The 22061-nt window shown below is 46.6% G+C and overlaps 1 protein-coding gene across 1 annotated transcript in view; it reads left to right on the top strand.

Moving 5' to 3' along the window:
- The window catches only part of LOC147123739 (5-hydroxytryptamine receptor 7-like), a 39064-nt gene extending 20860 nt beyond the window's left edge, over positions 1-18204 (top strand). Inside the window, exon 2 of the mRNA XM_085975605.1 lies at positions 16184-18204. Within this exon, the coding sequence (XP_085831731.1) occupies positions 16184-16955 (772 nt within the window). The 3' untranslated portion in view covers positions 16956-18204. The remainder of the gene's footprint in view (positions 1-16183) is intronic.
- The last annotated feature ends 3857 nt before the right edge of the window (positions 18205-22061 follow it).

The raw sequence follows: 22061 nt of genomic DNA on the forward strand, positions 1-22061 counted from the left end.
CTTCACCCAGAGAGTGGTGAACCTGTGGAATTCTCTACCACAGAAGGCAGTGGAGGCCAATTCGTTAAATATATTCAAGAAGGAGTTGGATATATTTCTTAAAGCCAAAGGGATCAAGGGATATGGGGAGAAGGCAGGGACAGGGTACTGAGTTTAGATGATCAGCCATGATCTCATTGAATGGCGGAGCAGGCTCGAGGGGCCGAATGGCCTACTCCTGCTCCTATCCTATCTTCTATGAAAAGGACATCCCAGCCCAGCCTGATACTGCACTCACCCTTTTGATTGTCCACACTTGCGCAGTTTCCAGCCCTGGATAACCCTCTCCAGTCGAGGGATGCCAAGGCTAGTTGTAGCTTCCCTGGACTGCAACCAGAAAAAAAAACTAGGGATTGAAGCTGGGGCATTCTGGTCTGGATGGCTTGGCGCTGAAGTGGGCATTTTCTCTCCATTATTTTACGCAGCCGATTAGTGATCCAATGTACATTTTCGTCTTTGATCCACGAGGATTAACTGATGCAGATACTTCTTTGGCATCATGAAGCTGTTCCTCAGTGATGTCCTGAAGTGGTATAGCAGGTTGTGGGCAGCAGACTTAATTTCTCATGTATTTGGCGGGGACCTCTTGCAGCGAATGCTGCTCAGTCTGCGTCATGAAGGAGCAAGGATTAAAATACAAATTAGATCATTATATGGCTAGATAATAGAATTGAAGTGGTAATTATTAATGAGAACAGCTCTGTTGTGACCCAGTACAGTACTCCAAAATTAATTCATTTTTAATCACAACTATAGAGTAGGACTGTGGGCAGTGCACTCAAATCATGATGCCATAGAAACATAGAAACATAGAAGATAGGAGCAGGAGTAGGCCATTCGGCCCTTCGAGCCTGCTCGGCCATTTAATGAGATCATGGCTGATCATTCAAATTCAGTACCCTGTCCCTGCCTTCTCCCCATATCCCTTAATCCCTTCAGCCTTAAGAAATATATCCAACTCTTTCTTGAATATATTTAATGAACTGGCCTCCACCGCCCTCTGTGGCAGAGAATTCCACAGGTTCACCACTCTCTGGGTGAAGAAATTCCTCCTCATTTCAGTCCTAAATGTCCTACCCCTTATCCTTAGACTATGACCCCTGGTTCTGGACTCCCCGACCATCGGGAACATCCGTCCAGCATCTAGTCTGTCCAGGCCTGACAGAATTTTATAGGTTTCGATGAGATCCCCTCTCAATCTTCTAAACTCCAGTGAGTATAAGCCCAATCGACACGGTGGCATAGTGCTTAGCACTGTTGCCTCACAGCGCCAGGGACCCGGGTTCGAATCCGGCCTCGGGTGACTGTCTGTGTGGAGTTTGCACATTCTCCCCGTGTTTGCGTGGGTTTCCTCCGGGTGCTCCGGTTTCCTCCCACAGTCCAAAGATGTGCGGGTTAGGTTGATTGGCTATGATAAATTGACCCTTAGTGGTAGGGGGATTAAATACGTGGGGTTACGGGGATCGGGTGGGATATGTGTCAGTGCAGGCTCGATGGGCCGAAATGGCCTCTATCTGCACTGTGGGGTTTCTGTGATTTCTGTGAATCTCTCCTCATACGTCATTCCTGCCATCCCAGGTATCAGCCTGGTGAATCTTCGCTGCACTCTTTCCATGGCAAGAACATCCTTCCTCAGATAAGGCAACCAAAACTGCACACAATACTCAAGGTGCGGTCTCACCAAGGCCCTGTACAACTGTAGCAAGACATCCTTGTTCCTGTACTCGAACCCTCTTGCTACAAAGGCCAACATACCATTTGCCTTCTTAACCGCCTGCTGCACCTGCATTCTTACCTTAAGCGACTGGTGCACAAGAACACCCAGGTCTCTTTGCACTTCCCCTTCTCCCAATCTATTGCCTTCCTGTTTTTGCCACCAAAGTGGATAACCTCACATTTATCCACATTATAGTGCATTTGCCATGTTTCTGCCCAATCACCTAACCTGTCCAAATCGTACTGGAGTTTCATGACATCCTCCTCGCAGCATACCCTCCCACCCAGCTTTGTGTCATCTGCAAAATTGGAGATATTACATCCAATTCCCTCGTCCAGATCATTAATATATATTGTGAACAACTGGGGTCCTAGGACCGATCCTTGCGGTACCCCACTAGTCACTGCCTGCCACTCGGAAAACGACCCGTTTATTCCAATTCTTTGCTTTCTGTCCGCCAACCAGTTCTCTATCCAAGTCAATACCTTGCCCCCAACCCCATGTGCCTGAATTTTGCACGCTAATCTATTATTCGGGACCTTATCGAAAGCCTTCTGAAAGTCCAAATACACCACATCCACTGGTTCTCCCTTATCTATTTTACCAGTTACATCCTCAAAAAATTCCAGTAGATTAGTCAAGCATGATTTACCTTTTGTAAATCCATGTTGACTTTGTCCAATCCTGTCACTGCTTTCCAAGTGCTCTGCTATTACATCTTTTATAATGGACTCTAGCATTTTCCCCACTACCGATGTCAGGCTTACCGGTCTATAATTCCCCGCTTTTTCTCCACCACCTTTTTTGAATAGTGGGGTAACATTAGCTACCCTCCAATCCATGGGTACTGTTCCAGGGTCTATTGAGTTCTGGAAGATGACCAGCAATGCATCTACTATTTCTAGGGCCACCTCCTTAAGTACCCTGGGATGTAGATTATCAGGCCCTGGGGATTTATCGGCCTTCAGTCCCATCAATTTTCCTAACACCATTTCCCTACAAATACTGATTTATTTCAGTTCCACCCTTTCATCAGACCCATGTACAAGACTTCATTGCAGAGTTGGACCAAAACAAGATCACAACACAGAATTGGATGTCATTCAAAAATAAATACTTTACAGTATACTAATCGCAGCATCTAATCATAGAATGGTTAACAGCACAGAAGGGGGCCATTCTGCCCGCCGAGCCCGTACCGGCTCTCTACAAGAGCAATTCAGCTAGTCCCACTCCCCCGTCCTTTCACCGTAGCTCTGCAATTTTTTTTCCCTTTTGAAAGCCATGATTGAATCTGCCTCCACCACCCTCTCAGCCTTGGTCCAAACATGGACAAAGGAGCTGAATTCCAAGGGGGGGGTGAGAGTGACTGCCCTTGACATCAAGGCAGCAGTTGACTGAGTGTGGCATCAAGGAGCCCTAGTAAAACTGAAGTCAATGTGAACCAGGGGGAAAACTCTCCACTGGTTGTAGTCATACCTAGCACAAAGGAAGATGGTTGTGGTGGTTGAAGGTCAATCATCACAGCCCCAGGACATCGCTGCAGGAGTTCCTCAGGGCAGTGTCCTAGGCCCAACCATCTTCAGCTGCTTCATCAATGACCTTCCCTCAAACATAAGGTCAGAAGTGGGGATGTTTGCTGATGACTGCGCAGTGTTCAGTGCCATTCACAACTCCTCAGATAATGAAACAGTCTATGCCCGCATGCAACAAGATCTGAACAACATTCAGACTTGGGCTGATAAGTGGCAAGTAGCATTCACGCCACACAAGTGCCAGGCAATGACTATCTCCAACAAGTGAGAGTCTAACCGCCTCCCCTTGACATTCAACGGCATTACCATTGCCGAATCCCCTACCATCAACCTCCTGGGGGTCATCCAATCAGATCAGTTTGAAGGCAAGATTGGAGGCTGCCAGGACCAAGCAATGGTTAGAGAGTGGAACTGGAGCCCGTTGGAGCTATTCAGATTGGCTGGAGGTCAGGGCTGGAGGCTGTCTGAGCCAATCAGATGCCACTTTCTTGCATCATTAATTATTGATGAGCTCTTTCAAAGAACCGGCACAGGCGTGATGGGCCAAATGGCCTCCTTCTGCACCGTATCATTCTATGATTCTACGGTTGAGAATGAGAAAAGAGTCTATTATAAAGGATGTGATAACAGGACACTTAGAAAATATCAACGGAATTAGGCAAAGTCAGCATGGACTTTATGAAAGGGAAATCGTATTTGACAAACCTACTGGAGTTTTGTGAGGGTGTAACTGGTAGAATAGATAAGGGAGAACCAGTGGATATGGTGTATTTGGATTTTCAGAAGGTCTTTGATAAAGTCCCACATAAGAGGTTAGTGTGTAAAATTAAAGCATATGGGGTTGGGGGTAATATACTGGCGTGGATTGAAAATTGGTTAACAGATAGGAAACAGAGAGTAGGAATAAATGGGTGTTTTTTGGGGTGGCAGGCGGTGACTAGTGGGGTACCGCAGGGATCAATGCTTGGGCCCCAGCTATTCACAATATATATCAAAGATTTGGATGAGGGAACCAAATATAATATTTCCAAGTTTGCTGACGACACAAAACTAGGTGGGATTGTGAGTTGTGAGGAGGATGCAAAGAGGCTTCAAGGCGATTTAGACAAGTTGAGTGAGTGGGCAAATACATGGCAGATGCAGTATAATGTGGATAAATGTGAAGCTATCCACTTCAGTAGGAAAAACAGAAAGGCAGAGTATTATTTAAATGGTGATAGATTGGGAAATGTTGATGTACAAAGGGACCTGGGTATCCTTGCACACCAGTCACTGAAAGCAAACATTGGGCGGACACGTGGCAGATGAAATTTAACGCAGAAAAGTGCAAAGTGATACATTTTGGTAGGAAGAACGAGGAATGCAATATAAACTAAAGGCTACAATTCTAAAGGGGGTGCATGAACAAAGAGACCATGGGGTATATGTGCACAAATCGTTGAAGGTGGTAGGGCAGGTTGAGAAAGTGGTTAAACAAGCATATGGGATCCTTGGCTTCATAAATAGAGGCATAGGGGTCGATTTTCATTGACCCGTGGAGTCGGGATTGGAGGCGTGCGGGGGGTTAAAGTCCCGAATTCGGGGGTCCCGACACCATCCCGCCCCCAACCCGCCTCCATGTAAGTTTCAAAGGAGGCGGGTACCAGCCCCGCACTGGGACCCGCCTACCCGAGGCGGGAAGGGATTAGTGACAATTAACTGCCTGTTAACAGGTAATTAACAGGCAGTTTTTAGCCTAATCCCTATTTTAAAGCTTGAAGTGTGGGATTCCCGATGGCTCCAAACCACGCCAAGTTAGAGGAGTCGGGCCGTCGGGTTGAAGGACTTGGAGGGGTCGAGATGTCAGTGTTCAGGTGAGTGATGGGTGCATGAGTGCAAAGGTAAGTGTGTTTGGTGTGTCTAAAGTGTGTAAAGAAGTTTAAATTACCTGTACTTACCTTTTCAGCCTTTCTTCCTCTAGGTTTCGGGAGTCCATCGTCTAACCGGCACAGAAAGCAGAATGGCTCCGAACTGTCAAAAGTGACAGCCTGCAGCTTTCTGTGCCAGTGAGATTTCTAACTGAGTCTGTGTAGAAGGACACAGGTTAGAAGTAAGACTGTCAGTGTTTGACAGCTTCAAACAGCTGTGAAACACTGATATTTCATCTGTCAAAATGTCTTGACAGATGAAATTTCAGTCTGTGACGTCACCTGTTGCCGGGTGGCCCTTAATTGGCCTGCTGAGCTCGCTGGGCGGGCTCAACAAGGTCAATCAAGTTAAAATCATGTGGATTGGCCACATCTCGATGGAGGTGGGACTACAACCCTAAAAGTTGTAGTCCCGCCTCCTTCCCAACTTCTGAATGAAAATCACCCCCATAGAGTACAAAAGCGAGGACATTATGGGGGTGATAAATCTCACCAGCACAGAAAGCTGCAGGCTGTCACGTTTGACAGTTCGCAGCCATTCTGCTTTCTGTGCCGGTTAGATGATAGACTCCCGAAACCTAGAGGAAGGAAGGCTGAAAAGGTAAGTACAGGTAATTTAAACTTCTTTACACACTTTAGACACACAAACACACTTACCTTTGCACTCATGCACCCATCACTCACCTGAACACCAACATCTCGATCCCTCCAAGTCGTTCAACCCGACGACCTGACTCCTCTAACTTGGCGTGGCTTGGAGCCATCAGGAATCCCACACTTCAAGCTTTAAAATAGGGATTAGACTAAAAACTGCCTGGTAAACTACCTGTTAACAGGCAGTTAATTGTCACTAATCCCTTCCCGTCTCGGGTAGGTGGGTCCCAGTGCGGGGCGGGTACCCGCCTCCATTGAAACTTACATGGAGGCGGGTTGGGGGCGGGATGGTGTCGGGACCCCCGAATTCGGGACTTTAACCCCCCGCATGCCTCCAATCCCGACTCCACGGGTCAATGAAAATCGACCCCTATGGTGAATCTTTATAAAACACTGGTTGGGCCTCAACTGGAGCATTGTGTCCAATTCCGGGCACCGCACTTTAGGAAGGATGTGAAGGCCTTGGAGTGGGTGCAGTAAAGATTTACAAGAATGGTTCCAGGGATGAGGGACTTCAGTTAGGTGGATAGACTGGAGAAGCTGGGGTTGTTCTCCTTAGAGCAGAGAATGTTGAGAGGAGATTTGATAGAGGTGTTCAAAATATGAGGGATCTAGACAGAGCAGATAGAGAGAAACTGTTCCCTTTGGCCGAAGGGTCGAGAACCAGAGGACACAGATTTAAGGTGATTGGCAGAAGAACCAAAGGCGACGTGAGGAAAAATTCTTTTACGCAGCGAGTGGTTAGGATCTGGAATGCACTGCCTGAAAGGGTGGTGGAGGCAGATTCAATCGTGGCTTTCAAAAGGGAGTTGGATAAGTACCTGAAGGAAAAAAATAGCAGAGCTACAGGGAAAGGGCGCAGGAGTGGGACTAGCTGAAGTGCTCTTGCAGAGAGCCGGCATGGACTCGATGGGCTGAATGGCCTCCTTCTGTGCTGTAACCATTCTATGAATCTATGGCTTTTAAGATGTTTTGATTTTCCTCAAAGGACCATTCTAGGGCACGTCCAGCTGTTGTCTTCCTATTCCTACAGGGTCAGGATGGGACTTCAGCCCGTTGCCCTGCCCCTTCCACAACCCCGGCCCAGTTTCCTGGGTAGGGGGTGGGGAATCATTAAGCATTCCTGAATGGTTCCCAATGGAATATCCATTTGCAAGTGTGAATCTTCCAGCGGTTCCCAAGCAGATGCTGCTCGGAGAGACCAAGACTGAGGCCTTCAATGGTTAAGTGCTGGGGCCTGAAATGGAAGGAGGTTGGGGGGGGAGGGGAGGGGCCTGAAATGGAAGGAGGTTGGGGGGGGAGGAGGGGAGGCATACAGCAAAGCGCTCTCTCTTTATCAGTGTAACTTTGGGGCTTTTTCCTCTGCTATCCCAGTGACTACCACCAGGCTTCACCTGAAGGTCCCAGGGAGCAGCAGATGTAGGGGCAGACGCGGGGGAAATGGGTCGGGAATCCTGGCCCCACCCCCTTGCTGGCATTTGCCTACGGTGGGCGGGAAAGGAGCGACCAATGGCCTTTCTGGCGGGGGAAGGGGGAATAACATTCAGGTTGGGGTCTTTCTGCCCAATTCTGTCCCCTTTTCATCGATTTTGGGTGGGATAGTAGAGGAAAATCTATCCCTTATTTTCTTCAAGACAAAATGTAGCAGCATTTTTGAGATAAGGAGGCTGTTTCCTGGGGTGAAGACATTGACAGGTCTTATTTCACTAGTCCTGTCACTGCATTTGTAGACTTGACAGGGCTTGGAAATGAAACAGGAAGTCAGGTTGGAGCGATGATGAGTTTCAATTAATTTCAAATACTACAGTGAGGTTTCCCGTAAAGTTTTATTACAGTCTACCGAGTAGATTCTACAGCAAATGTTGCGGAGATTGAACGGGCTGAAAAGGAAAAAATAAAAGAAAAGGTAGATCAAATCGTGAAACTTGGGATTAATTGTATTGTCAGTTTGTTTGTGTGGGAAGCTGTGAGGCTGTGGAATTCACTTCCAGGGTTAGCGGCTGCGGTAGAAACTGTCAACATTCAAGATTAGATTGGAGGGGTGGATGAAGGCAAATGGGTTGGAGGGATATGGGAACAGGGTGGGTAAACGTAAGTGGGGCTATTTGCTCCCGTGGAGGGTAAACACCGACACGGACTGGTTGGGCTGAATGGCCTTTTTCCCTGTTGTAATCTATATGAAGGAGGCCTTTTTTTTTTACCGTGCCATAGCCCGAGACAGAGCCACACTGTCCTTATCAGAGAGGTCAACACCCACAGAGGAAAATGGGAGGGGTGACATTAATAATCAACGCCAACCCTTAAAGGCAGTCAGTCAGGTCCACTTGATACCAGGGCTAAAAGGGTTAAATTTATGAGGACAGGTTGCATAGACTAGGCTTGTATTCCCGGGAGTGCAGAAGATTAAGGGGTGATCTAACTGAGGTGTTTACGATGATCAAAAGAGTTGATAGGGTAGATGGAGAGAAACTATTTCCTCTGGTGGGGAGTGTAAGGGGGCACAACCGTAACATTAGAGCCAGGCCATTCATGGGTGACGTCAGGGAAGCACGTCTTCACACAAAGTGTAGTGGAAACCTGGCAATCTCACCCCCCACAAAAAAAAAGCTGTTGAGGCTGGGGGTCAATTGGAAATGTCAAGACTGAGATTGATAGAATTTTGTTAGGTAAGGGTATCAAGGGATATGGAGCTACGACAGGTAGAGTTGAGGTACCGATCAACCATGATTTAATTGATGGAGCAGGCTCCGGTGGCTGAATGGTCTCCTCCGGTTCATGTGTTCCTAGAAGGAGACCATTGGACCCATCATGTTTGTGTTGACTCTTTACTGGGGCAGTCCAAAACTAATCCCACTCCGCTGCACTCTCTCCGTAGCCCTCTATCTTCCCCTCCTTCAAATGTTTTTCCAATTTTCCCTTAACGGATGCAGTGGTCTCTACCTAAACTATTCTCTGTGGCAAAGCGCTCCATGCTCCAACACACTTGGCAGAAATAGATTAATGTCTTTATTAAAGTAGCGGATGGCGGAACATCGAAATAACAGGTTGAGCCTCCAAATGTTGCTATCAAATCCCTCAATGGCCTCGCCCCTCCCTATCTCTGTAACCTTCTCCAGCCCTACGAGCCTTCGAGATCTCTGCGCTCCTCCAATTCTGGCCTCTTGCGCATCCCCGATTTTAATCGCTCCATCATTGGTGATCGTGCTTTCAGCTGCCTTGGCCCCTAAGCTCTGGAATTCCCTCCCTAAACCTCTCTACCTCTCTCCCCTCCTTTAAGATGCTCCTTAAAACCTACCTCTTTGACCAAGCTTTTGGTCATCTGTCCTGATAGCTCCTTATGTGGCTCAGCATCATAAATGTTTTTATTGATAACGCTCTTGTGAAGTGCCTTGGGACGTTTTGCTATGTTAAAGGTGCTGTATAACCGCAAGTTGTTGTTGTTATCACCCATCATAATTTCTAGCCTCATTTGTTTTGTAAGGCTTTAAAACCTGCGTTATAGATGAAGCCATTTAATTTGACACTCTAGCAAGATATAGTGGGGTAGATTTTTTTGGCTTTACCGCATAGGTGTTAGTCGTGGCCTGAGCAGAGTGCGGAGATGGGGAATCTGGGGTAGAGGAGCATCACCGAACCCATTTGACTTAACCTTGCGTTTAAATCAATAGAAGGAAAATCGGCCTGGCTCTGTTACTGGTCTACCACCTTTCCCACCGGACGTTCCTCCCTGTGCTTCTGCCCAGGTGATGCTCAATGTCCGTATGGTAAAGACAAGAATATATCCCTTTTCAGATGAAACAATAAAATAGGTGCAATTCTGTCTATGTTTAAAGGAGAAGTGTATTAAACAAACTGCCTTCCATTCTGAAGGAATAGTCCTCATAACCTAAAATCATTTACAATGTTGTAACGTGATCTAAAAAGTAGTAACAGAGATATTTGTGTGTATACTGTTCCTTTGCTTGTTAGCTTGTTTTGTCCATTTGAAAAGCTGGTTGGGGGCGATGTGGGGACTGATATTTCATGGTTTTATCCTAAGGCGTACAGATCAGTGAGGTTCTTCATTGATTTCTCACCTTAAAAGTGCTCAATGCTGGTCCAAAGAAGGGAGTGTGGCAAAAATAAGCCAAGGTGGCTGAATGGTCACATACAAAGACAAATAAGACTGAAGGGAAAATGTTTCTATGGATTGAAAGTAGCTAATAGCCAGGAAGTCAAATACAAAATCCATGAACAGTCAAAGAAAACCAAGGCTGCTGTCGAGGCAGGATAGGCGCACCAACGTCAGTGTTCTCGCTCAGGCCAGCATCGAAGCTTTGACCACGCTCAATCAGCTCCGATGGACGGGTCGCATTGTCCGCATGCCCGATACGAGACTCCCAAAACAAGCGCTCTACTCGGAGCTCCGGCACGGCAAGAGAGCCCCAGGTGGGCAGAGGAAACGCTTCAAGGACACCCTCAAAGCCTCCTTGAAAAAGTGTAACATCCCCACCGACACCTGGGAATCCCTGGCCCAAGACCGCACAAAGTGGAGGAGAAGCATCCGGGAAGGCGCCGAACACCTCGAGTCTCTTCGCCGGGAGCAAGCGGAAGCCGAGCGCAGGCAGCGCACGTCAACCCAAGCACCCCACCCACCCGCCCCTTCAACCACCGTCTGCCCCACCTGTGACAGAGACTGTAGGTCCCGCATTGGACTCAGCAGTCAGCTGCAAGCTCATTTTTAATGTGGAAGCAAGTCATCCTCGGTTCCGAGGGACTGCCTAAGCTACCTAAAGCTGCTGTCAGATCAGCTGAAAAGTTAATGGAAAAGAGGATAGTGGATGCATGTGGTAGTAAATGGAAAAGCTTTTTTTCAGCTACATTAAGAGTCAGGGCTTTCAAAGACTGTAGTGGGCCATTGCAATAAATGCTCAAGGACAGATTAGAAGGATGCTGAGGATATGGCTGGGTACATTGCATCAGTCCTCACTCTTGAAAATGATGCTCAACTGATAGCTTTAAATTGTGATGTTGACAGTAAAATTGTTATTATTAAAGTAGATGAGGATATCATCTTGGATAGAATGAGAAACTTTAAAATAGATTGAACTGCCGGCACAGATTGTATCCTTAAAGAAATGGGACAGGAGCGAATCCAGTCCAGGTTAGTGACAATCTGGTCCCAGGTTAGTGATAATCCAGATAAGTTACTGACAATCCAGATTGGTTAGTGATCATTCAGTAGATTTCTGGTGCCACCCCACAAATTACCACAAATTGAATTCAATTTCAGAAGTTGGTATTGTTGTGTATGTACCTTTAAGAGAATAACTGGTCTCAGACTGCAGTACCGGCAGTGACCACCCCTGTATAAAAGGCGCTAGAGAGCCTCTGTTGGTTAGATTCGTTTATGCCTTTCAACAGTAAAGACTTGTTTGTTTCTCTCCTGCTAGTCCGTGTCTCAATCATTCACGGACTTAACAGGTATGATGGGAGTTAGACTCACAGGGGGTAATTTTAACCTAACCCAGTTTAGTGAAGGTCAATGTTAGCTCCCCATCTGCTGCCAGAGCTGGAGGTCATCCAATAACAAGAGTAGGAATTGAACCTAGGACCTTCTGGGAGTGCACGGTTTGGAGTTACATTGGGTGGTGACTCGAACCCCCAGACCATCGGGGCAGGTGCACACATTTTAATCCTATAATTGTTTTCAAAACTCTTCTACAACATCAGAATAGTGACCGTCTGAGAAAATGCAGAGCGGCCTTTCCTCTCAAGTCCTTGAACGTGCTGTCGCCTCAAATCCGTGCCCACCTTTCCCGGAACACCATGTGTGAAGGATGTTCCTGATCGTCGGGGAGTCCAGAACCAGGGGTCACAGCCTAAGGATAAGGGGTAAGCCATTTAGGACAGAAATGAGGAGGAATTTCTTCACCCAGAGAGTGGTGAACCTGTGGAATTCTCTACCTCAAAAAGCAGTAGAGGCCAATTCATTAAATATATTCAAGAAGGAGTTGGATATATTTCTTAAGGCTGAAGAGATCAAGGGGTATGGGGAGAAAGCGGGGACCGGGTACTGAATTTGGATGATCAGCCATGATCACATTGAATGGCGGAGCAGACTCGAGGAGCCGAATGGCCTACTCCTGCACCTATCTTCTATGTTTCTATGTTTAATCCCTCCAATCAGGTTTCCACCACTGTCACAGTACTGAAACGGCCCTTATGGAAGTCATAAATTACATCTTATGTGACTGTGACCATGGTAAACTATCCCTTCTCGTCCTTCTCAAGCTGTCTGCAGCATTTGACATGTTTGGCTACACCATCCTCCTCCAACGCCTCTCCAGCTTCGTCTGGCTGGGTGGGACTGCCATTGCCTGGTTTCATTCTTATCTATCCAGTTGTAGCCAAAGAATCACCTGCTCTTGCACCATTGCCTCTTGAGTCCCCCAAGGATCTATCCTTGGCCCTCTCCTATTTCTTATCTACCTGGTGCCCTTCGGCAACATCATCCAAAAACACAACATCGGGTTCCATATGTACACAGACGACACCCAGCTTTACCTCACTACACCCTCTTTCGACCCCGCCACTGTCTCTAATTTGTGACACTGCTTGTCCGACATCCAGGACTGGATGAACATAAATTTCTTCCAACAAAATATTGGGAAGACCAAAAACCATTGTCTTTGGTCCCTGCCATCAACTCTTGTTCCCCAGCCACCCACTCCATCCCTCTCCATGGCAACTGTCTGAGTCGGAACCAGACCATTCGCAACCTTGGTGTCATATTTGACCCCGAGCTTCCGACCACATATCCACTCCAGCACGTCCGCCTACTTCCACCTCCGTAACATCGCCCAACAGTGCGTCAGCTTATCTGCTGCTGAAACCCTATTCCATGCCTTTGATACCGCTAAACATGGCAATCTAATGCTCTCCTGACAAGCCTCCCACCTCCCACCATCCATAAATTTGAACTCATCAAAAACTCTTTGGCCCATATCCATCTCTCACCAAGTCCCGTTCGCCCATCACCCCTGTGCTCGTTGACCTACATTGGCTCCTGTTGTGTATGTACCTTTAAGGGAATAACTGGTCTTAGACTGCAGTACCGGCAGTGACCACCCCTGTATAAAAGGCCCTAGCAGGCTTCTGTAGTTTCAGTTTCAAGCTGCCTCTTGTTCAGTAAAGTACCTGTTAAACTGTTCTCCCGAAGCCCGTGTATTATTGAGGCGTGGACTTTACAGCTCCCAGTCCGGCAACGCCTCAATTTTAAAATTCTCATCCTTGTTTTCAAATCCCTCCATGGCCTCGCCCCTCCCTATCTCTGTAATCTCCTCCAGCCCTATAAACCTCCGAGATTTCTGTGCTCCTCCAATTCTGGCCTCTTGCACATCCCCGATTTTAATCGCTCCACCATTGGCGGCCGTGCCTTCAGCTGCCTGGGCCCTAAGCTTTGGAATTCCCTCCCGAAACCTCTCGACCTCTTTACCTCTCTTTCCTCCTTTAAGACGCTTCTTAAAACCTACCGGTTTGACCAAGCTTTAGGTCATGTGCCCTAATATCTCCATATGTGGCTCGGTGTCAAATTTTGTTCAACGCTCCTGTGAAGCGCCTCGGGACGTTTTACTACGTTAAAGGTGCTATAAAAATGCAAGTTGTTGTTGTGAAATTCGTATCTTTATCGCTGTGAAGTGCACCATGGAAATATATACAAACATATCATTTTGATGTGGTAGAGAAATGGATTGTAATAATCTCATCAAAAATGACATGTTTGTGGTAAACACATCAGATTGATGATTTGCATTTTATTTGATGGTTGGTGCCTGAGGATAAATGTTTTGTGGCTCCACCATTCTGTTCTTCATCCGAGATTCATAAACCTAAGTCGTGATCTTGCTGCGCGATTGTGCGATCATTTCTGAAAGGAGGTCGGTTAAACCTTTTTTTTTCGGTGGTGGCCAAGCTGAGGCATGTTAGCACGAGAGATTGGAAAACTCTCCTATTTCAGTCACCCAGTGTCAGCATCAGGCATTCAGGGTACAGCACAGTTAGATTTGAAGTAAAATTAAAAGGCGAGGAAAAATAAAAATGCAAACTGAAAATCTGATATAAAAGCAGAAAATGAGCGAAATATGCAGCCAATCAGTCAGCATCTGAAAAGAGAAGAAATAAAGACAGACTTGCATTTATATAGCGACCACCAGACGTCTCAAAGCGCTTTACAGCCAATGAAGTACTTTTTGAAGTGGAGTCACTGTTGTAATGTGGGAAACGCGGCAGCCAATTTGCGCACAGCAAGCTCCCACAAGCAGCAATGTGATAATGACCGGATAATCTGTTTTTCTTATGTTGGTTGAGGGATAAATATTGGCCCCAGGACACCGGGGAGAACTCCAAAGAAGGGATAACTTTCGAAGAAGGGATGAGGTAACTCTTTGAGTCGAAACCTTTGTAAGATACACTAGTCGTGTATATATATATATACCCGTAGGGTTAAGATTTGGTTTAATCTTCTAATGATTTAAAGTTTTTGGTTTCTTTTTACTTGTAGATAGCTTGTGGTTTTGTACGGTGGCTAGAGATAATGAAATAGTTAAAAGTTGTTCATTCCCAGGATGCTTCAGGGTTTAATGTGTCAGGGTACAATTTAAGCTGACTGTGTGGTTTAGGGTTTGCTAAAAGTGCAGGATGTGTGATTCGTGCCTGTTGAGTTAGATTTGTGGCCACGTTGTGAAATGAGATAGCCAAGGCAATCTTGAGAGAGGAAGTGAGACAATGGATCTCAGAATGATTAGTTACATCCTAAATGGTAAACAAGTTGGCATCAGGTGTTTTTTGAAGGAAATATCTAATCTCTGTGGCTCTTGTTCGCAATAACATATGCCATAATGAATCAGCAACGACAGTGTTCATGAGAGATGGTCTAGAAATGATCTTAAGCTTTTCTTAATAAGTTGTAGAGAGAGTCGTGATCGAAAGGGATCAACAAAGGTTACCCAGGGAATCGCGGTAATACTGTTTATTTCTCTGTATGTCTACTGCTCAAAGACCTTGTAAATGTCTGGACTTGGTTGAATACAATAGGAGTACGTTGCAAACCATATTTGGTGTCCAATTCGAACTGTCTTCCACTTTTCATCAGAATCCTGAAGGTGCTAACACAAAACATTATTCCAAATCTTCTTTCTTCAGGTGCTGCGAGTTGCCTACTTTTACAATGGAGAATACAGATTGGAGTGAGGGAGGTGGTTATTCATTGGGCACCGTACTTTTTTATTTATGCATTCACGGGATGTGGGCATCGCTGGCAAGGTGGTGGTGAGCCGCCTTCTTGAACCGCTGCAGTCCGCGTGGTGAAGGTGCTCCCACAGTGCTGTTAGGGAGGGAGTTCCAGGATTTTGACCCAGCCACGATGAAGGATCGGCCGATATATTTCCAAGTCAGGATGGTGTGTGACTTGGAGGGGAACTTGCAGGTGACGGTGTTCCCATGCGCCTGCTGCCCTCGTCCTTTTAGGTGGTAAAGGTCCCTGATTTAGGAAGTGCTGTCGAAGAAGCCTTGATGAGTTGCTGCAGTGCATCTTGTAAATGGTACACACTGCAGCCACGGTACGCCAGTAGTGGAGGGAGTGAATGTTTAACAACAACAACAACAACTTGTATTTATATAGCACCTTTAAAACATCACAAGGTGCTGCACAGGAGTATTTTAAGACAAAAAATTTGACACCGATCCACATAAGGATAAATTAGGGCAGGTGACCAAAAGCTTGGTCAAAGAGGTAGGTTTTAAGGAGCGTCTTAAAGGAGGAAAGAGAGGTAGCGAGGCGGAGAGGTTTAGGGGGGGAATTCCAGAGCTTAGGGCCTCGGCAACAGACGGCACGGCCACCAAAGGCTGAGCGACTATAATCAGGGGTGCTCAAGAGGGCAGAATTAGAGGAGCACAGATATCCCGGGGGGGGGGGGGGGGGGCGTGGGGGGGCTGAAGGAGATTACAGAGATAGGAAGGGGTGAGGCCATGGAGGGATCTGAAAACAAGAATAAGAATTTTGAAATCAAGGTGGCGGTGGATGGGGTGCCGATCAAGCAGGCTGGTTTATCCTGGATACAGAATGCTATACCGGCAAGTAGCTAAATGAAATTTGAGACTCAGAGCCTGTTATATTAATCAAACTGCATTGTTTAATTACATCATGAAAAAAGAAACGGGCATCGATACAAGAGTGAGGAGCCTAAATCTTCGAGTGAGAATGTGAAATAAGCAGCGCCTTGTGTTTTACATTATCGTGTATAAACAGCAATTAGAGTTGATCAATGCATTTCTCTGATTGTGTGTTTCAGGTACTTGGGAATAACACGTCCTCTGACGTACCCGGTGAGACAAAATGGAAGATCAATGGCCAAAATGGTGATCACCGTTTGGCTCCTTTCAGCATCCATAACTCTACCGCCACTGTTTGGTTGGGCCAAAAATGTTACAGTGGACAGGATGTGTCTCATCAGCCAAGACTTTGGCTACACCGTCTACTCGACAGGGGTGGCCTTTTACATCCCCATGACTGTCATGCTGATTATGTATTACAGGATCTACAAAGCTGCTAAAGTAAGTGCAGAGAAGCACAAGTTCATGAGCATTCCCCGGCAATTCGAGCAGGACGGAGTCTACAACATGGAAGAGGACCTTCGCGCCCACCATGCCACCAAGAGGTCCAAGGCTGCAGAGGAATGCGCCACCTTGTCTAAGCTCCTCCGGCACGACCGCAAGAACATTTCCATCTTTAAGAGGGAGCAAAAGGCAGCCCGGACACTGGGGATCATCGTCGGAGCCTTCACCTTCTGCTGGCTGCCCTTCTTCCTGCTCTCCGCGGCTCGGCCCTTCATTTGCGGGATTGAGTGCAGCTGCATGCCCCTGAGGTTGGAGAGAACGTTTCTGTGGCTGGGGTACACCAATTCCCTCATCAACCCACTCATCTACGCCTTCTTCAACCGAGATCTGAGGACTACTTTCTGGAACCTGCTGCGATGCAAATACAGGAACATCAACAGGAGGCTCTCCGCTGCCAGCATGCACGAGGCACTCAAAGCCACTGAGAGACATGATTGCATATTGTAACTTGAACCCTGTCAGTCATCGCAAATCGGAATCTAGTAGCCAACCAGGAGTGGGAGGGGAATGATTGGAAACAAAATCTGAACCACAGATAGCCCTCCAGGAGATTTCACAAAAACATTTAATCCTGTATAGACGCAAACATTTGCAAAAAATGAAACTGTGATTATTTTTGTTAGCGATCCAAACACTGCCAGGCATTAAGATGGCCGTTGCTGTATTTTTACTTTAAAAGCTGGCCAATTAAATGAAACTGACCGATGGTAAAGCAAATGCCATTGCATTGAGAGGCATCCAGGCGATATGGGGAGAAGAACAAACAGAACTCTAAGGAGAAGCAACTTACTGGAGAAGGAATGATAGCAATCCAGAAGGAGAATGCGAGTTTGGATTCAGAGATCAAGTGGATCAGCCAATTGATCTGGGACAAGAATGTCCAGGAAACATGGAAAGGTCCTGAATTGCTAGCAGCGACCAAGTTGTGGAGTAAGTGGACTTTTAAAGAATACGAGACTGAATCATGTAGAAGAATGGGTCAAAAACCAACTGAAATCAGGAGGCTAAAATGAAGAGTCCACAGTTGAACCAAGCTGGTAGATTTTTTTGGACTTTGTAATGTCCTAAAACGCTATTTAAGTATTAAAAAAAAAATGTTGATTTATTTGCGAAAAGCGATCAAAACCACAGAAGACAGAAAGTAGCCTTATGGACAAATTCATTGCATTCGAAGGTGTTAGGAGCTTGGAGTGGGATGTCATTGAATATTTACTATTGAACAAACTGAACTTAAAATTCGACCTTTTGTTTTGATATTACCAATCACAAAAATTATTATGTCAAGACGATGGATAGTTTTTTTGATGTTTGGACACAAAGTGCGGGATAACCCAGGAGGACCCTGGCTAAAGCTTTGGTTGCCACTGTTAATACATTGCAAGGCAAACATTACATCTGCATGAGCACAGGTTTAGAAACTAATTTATATTGTACATTGGACAAGAAAAAGTTGCATTTATATCGCATCTTTCATGACCTCAGAACATCCCAAAACGCTTTACAGCCAATGAAGTACTTTGTGAAGTATAGTCATTATTGTAATGTAGGAAACGCGGCAGCCAAATTGCGCACAAACAGCTTTGCGATAAAGACCAGATAGTCTGTTTTATTTTCGTAATGTTGGTTGAGGGATGAATATTGAGCCAGGTCACCGGGGAGAACGCCCCTGCTCTTCTTCAAAAGAGCGCCATGGGATCTTTTATGTCCACCTGAGAGGTTTAATGTTACATCTGAAAGACGGCACCTCTGACAGTGCAGCACTGCACTGGGAGCGTCAGCCTGGATTCTGTGCTCCAGTCTCTGGAGTGGGACTTTGAACCCACAACCTTCTGACTCGGAGGCAAGGGTGCGACCCACCGAGCTACTGAGGGGCAGTGAAGCGTACATTGAGCATTTGTACCTTGGTACCAGTGTCCTCAAAAGGCAGGTCGGTGTTAAAATCCCTTGTTACAAAGACTCATATAGTTCATTCTCAAGGAAACCATGGTGTTCATTTTGAATCCCAACTGTTCAACCTAGGTTTTGGTCTCTCTTAGATTGTTTGTAACAGTGGGAGAGACCTTTGCGTTGGTCGGCAAATGGACCCAATATCAAGCGTGCCCGCGATGTCCGTTCATCGCACCACATTCGGTGTCGGGCCTCATTAACATTTTGTTTGCTGAGCTGCAGGCGCTAAATGGGCCCCCTGCTGCAGCTTGCTGGTTTAGTTGGGAGGATAATTGAGGTGTATAAAATTATGAGGGGCCTAGATAGAGTGGATAGGAAGGACCTATTTCCCTTAGCAGCGAAGTCAATACCAGGGGGCATAGATTTAAAGTAATTGGTCGAGTTGAGGAGAACTTTTTTCACCCAGAGGGTGGTGGTGGGGGGGGGGGGGGGGAGGAGGGTCTGGACTCACTGCCTGAAAGGGTGGTAGAGGCAGAAACCCTCATCGCATTTAAAAAGTACTTGGATGTGCACTTGAAGTGCCGTAACCTACAGGGCTACGGACCAAGAGCTGGAAAGTGGGATTAGGCTGAATAGCTCTTTTTTCAGCTGGCGCAGACACAATGGGTCGAATGGCCTCCTTCTGTGCCGTAAATGTCTATGAATCTATGATAACTGGCCAACCATTGCATACAGACTGCCGGCAGGAAGGCCTACAGGGGCAGGAGTGGATGCCTAAACGACTTAACCTTTTGGGAGAGGCCTCCAGCACTCCCATTATGGACTGCCGGCTAGACCTCTCAATGCCAGGCGTAGGACCCCAATTTGCATATGAGCCTCTCGCCTGTTTTGGGCTCGAGTGCTGGGCACCCACTTAAAGGCCTGCCTAATCAGTTGATGTAGACGGTCAATAGCAAAATACTGCGGATGCGGATGTTGATGTCGACGGGCAAATGGGTTCACCAGTGTTGAGTCTGTGTTTTTAAATGTAGTTATGCTGAATAACGGAACACAGACTACAGAAATAATTAAACAGGTCTTTAGTGATTGAGGGTCAAGGCTGAACTGGGATACAACTTTGCTCCGCAGGGTTTATATACCGGTGTGGTCACCACCGGTACTACAATGTACAGGAGCCATCAAAAAGTAGTCCATCACCTTAAGGTATCCTCTTAAGGTGGTACAGGTTACATACACTACAATTCCTCCCCTTTTAGCTTAACAGTGTACACCCCAAGTTAAACATTACATGGATAACATATATACAACTTTCACACAAACTGTTCAAAGATTCAGTCTCTGAGGAGGCCTCCTGATCCGGGCCGGATAACGCCTTTCAGGGGTCTCTGGTTCTCGTTGCTGGGGTGACTCATCCATTTGATCTCCTATGCATTGAACATCATCATGTACGTTCGAGTCTGAGGTAGATGCTACAGGCTCAATAACTTCTTCAACTGGTGTCTCTGCCGTAGACATGGGGTCGACCCTTGTTCTCGATTCCACGAGTTGGTCAGCATGACGTTGTATTACGTTCTCTCCAACGTCTACTGTGTACATCAAGGGTCCTTGTCGGGCACGAATTGTTCCGGATTGCCATTTCTCATCCCTATAGTCCCTGGCCAACACTGGTTGTCCTATTTCGAAACTCCGAGTGGCCTTGTTATTTACGTGCTGGAATTGCTTGTTTTCGACTTCCCTTCGCACATTGGGTTTTAACAAATCCAACCGGGACCGCAACCTCCTGTTATAAAACATTATGGCAGGGCTTTGATTTGTCACTGCATGCGTGGCGTTTCGATATGCCATCAGGAAATTGTCCACCTTGTGTTGTAGTGGAATATGGTCTTCGCTCATGGCCTTTATCGCCTTTTTGAACGTTTGTACAAATCTCTCGGCCAACCCATTTGTAGCCGGATGATATGGGGCAGATGTATAGTGTTTCACCCCATTCTTTTTCATGAATTTCTGGAATTCTTCTGACACGAACTGTGGTCCGTTGTCTGAACATATTTGTTCCGGCAACCCATTCCTTGCAAATATGGTTCTTAGAACTGCGATCGTCATCTCAGAGGTAGTGGTCGACATCTTAATCACTTCTGGCCATTTAGAATGTGCGTCTACTGCTATCAAAAACATGGAATCCATGAATGGACCTGCAAAGTCGATATGCACACGTTGCCATGGGGTTGAAGGCCATTCCCACGGATGCAGCGGTGCAATTGGAGGTGCATTTTGAACTTTTTGGCACCCTGAGCAGCTTTTAGTCAGATCCTCTATTTGTTTGTCGATACCTGGCCACCACACATAAGCCCTAGCAAGGCTTTTCATCTTGACTCCCCCCAGATGACCTTCATGCAATTCCTTCAGAACTCTCTCCCTTAATTTAGGAGGAATAATCACCCTTGTTCCATACATCAATGTTCCTTGACATACGGACAGCTGTTCTCGTCTGGCTGAGAATGCTGGTAACAGTGGGTCGCCATGTGCTGGCCATCCCTTCACTGTCAAGTCGTAGACCCGAGACAGTGTCGGGTCATTTCGGGTCTCTCTCTCAATACCCGCATTGGTGACTGGTAAGCATTCGATGATGGTCGAGTGAAATATCTCGACAGGGTCAACTGCCGGTGCCTCTTCCACTGCAGGTAGTGGCAGGCGCGACAGCCCATCAGCATTACCATGTTGCTTTGTACCTTTGAATTCGATATCATATTGATGTGCCCCTAGGAAAAGGGACCATCTCTGAAGCCTCTGCGCCGTCATTACCAGAACACCCTTCTTAGGGTTGAAAATGGAAACCAACGGCTGGTGATCTGTCAGCAGCATAAACTTCTGGCCTTGCAGGTAATGGTTAAATTTCTTAACCCCCCACATGAGGCTGAGAGCCTCCCTATCTATCTGAGCACAGTTGCGCTCTGCGGAGGTCAATGATCTGGATGCGAACGCGACTGGCCTTTCCGAGCCATTTGGAAACTTATGTGAGAGCACTGCCCCAATACCATATGGAGAAGCATCACAAGCTAAGCGAATAGGCAGCGTTGGGTTAAAGTGAGCCAACACTTCCTTAGAGGTGATCAGTGCCTTGCTCTTTTGAAAAGCCCGCTTACAATCATCGCTCCACTTCCATGGTATTCCCATTTGCGAGTGTTCAGCGGGTGTAACACCGTGGATAAATTTGGAAGAAACTTGTGGTAATAGTTAACCAACCCAAGGAACGACTTCAACTGGGATACATTTTCCGGAGCAGGAGCCTTCACAACAGCTTCGATTTTGTTAGGTGACTTATGGAGCCCCTCCTGGTCAATGACGTGGCCGCAGTACGAGATTCGCTTTTGAAAGAACTCACATTTCTGGCGATTAACTCTGAGCCCATATTCTTTCAATCTGGTGAGCACCTGCTCCAAATTCGCGAGGTGTTCCTTATCATCATCTCCTGTAATCAGGATGTCGTCCAGGTAGCATTGTGTGCCTGGAATTCCCTGCAATACTTGCTCCATGGCCCTTTGCCAAATCGCTGGAGCCGATGCCACTCCAAAAACCAGTCTATTATACCGATATAAGCCCTTATGTGTGTTGATCGTGAGATACTGGCGTGACGCTTCATCCACTTCCATCTGTAGGTGCGCCTGC

This window comes from Somniosus microcephalus, chromosome 2 (genome assembly GCF_052327205.1).
Source record: "Somniosus microcephalus isolate GS21.2 chromosome 2, FLI_Smic_1.0, whole genome shotgun sequence".
Taxonomy (NCBI): Eukaryota; Metazoa; Chordata; class Chondrichthyes; order Squaliformes; family Somniosidae; genus Somniosus; species Somniosus microcephalus.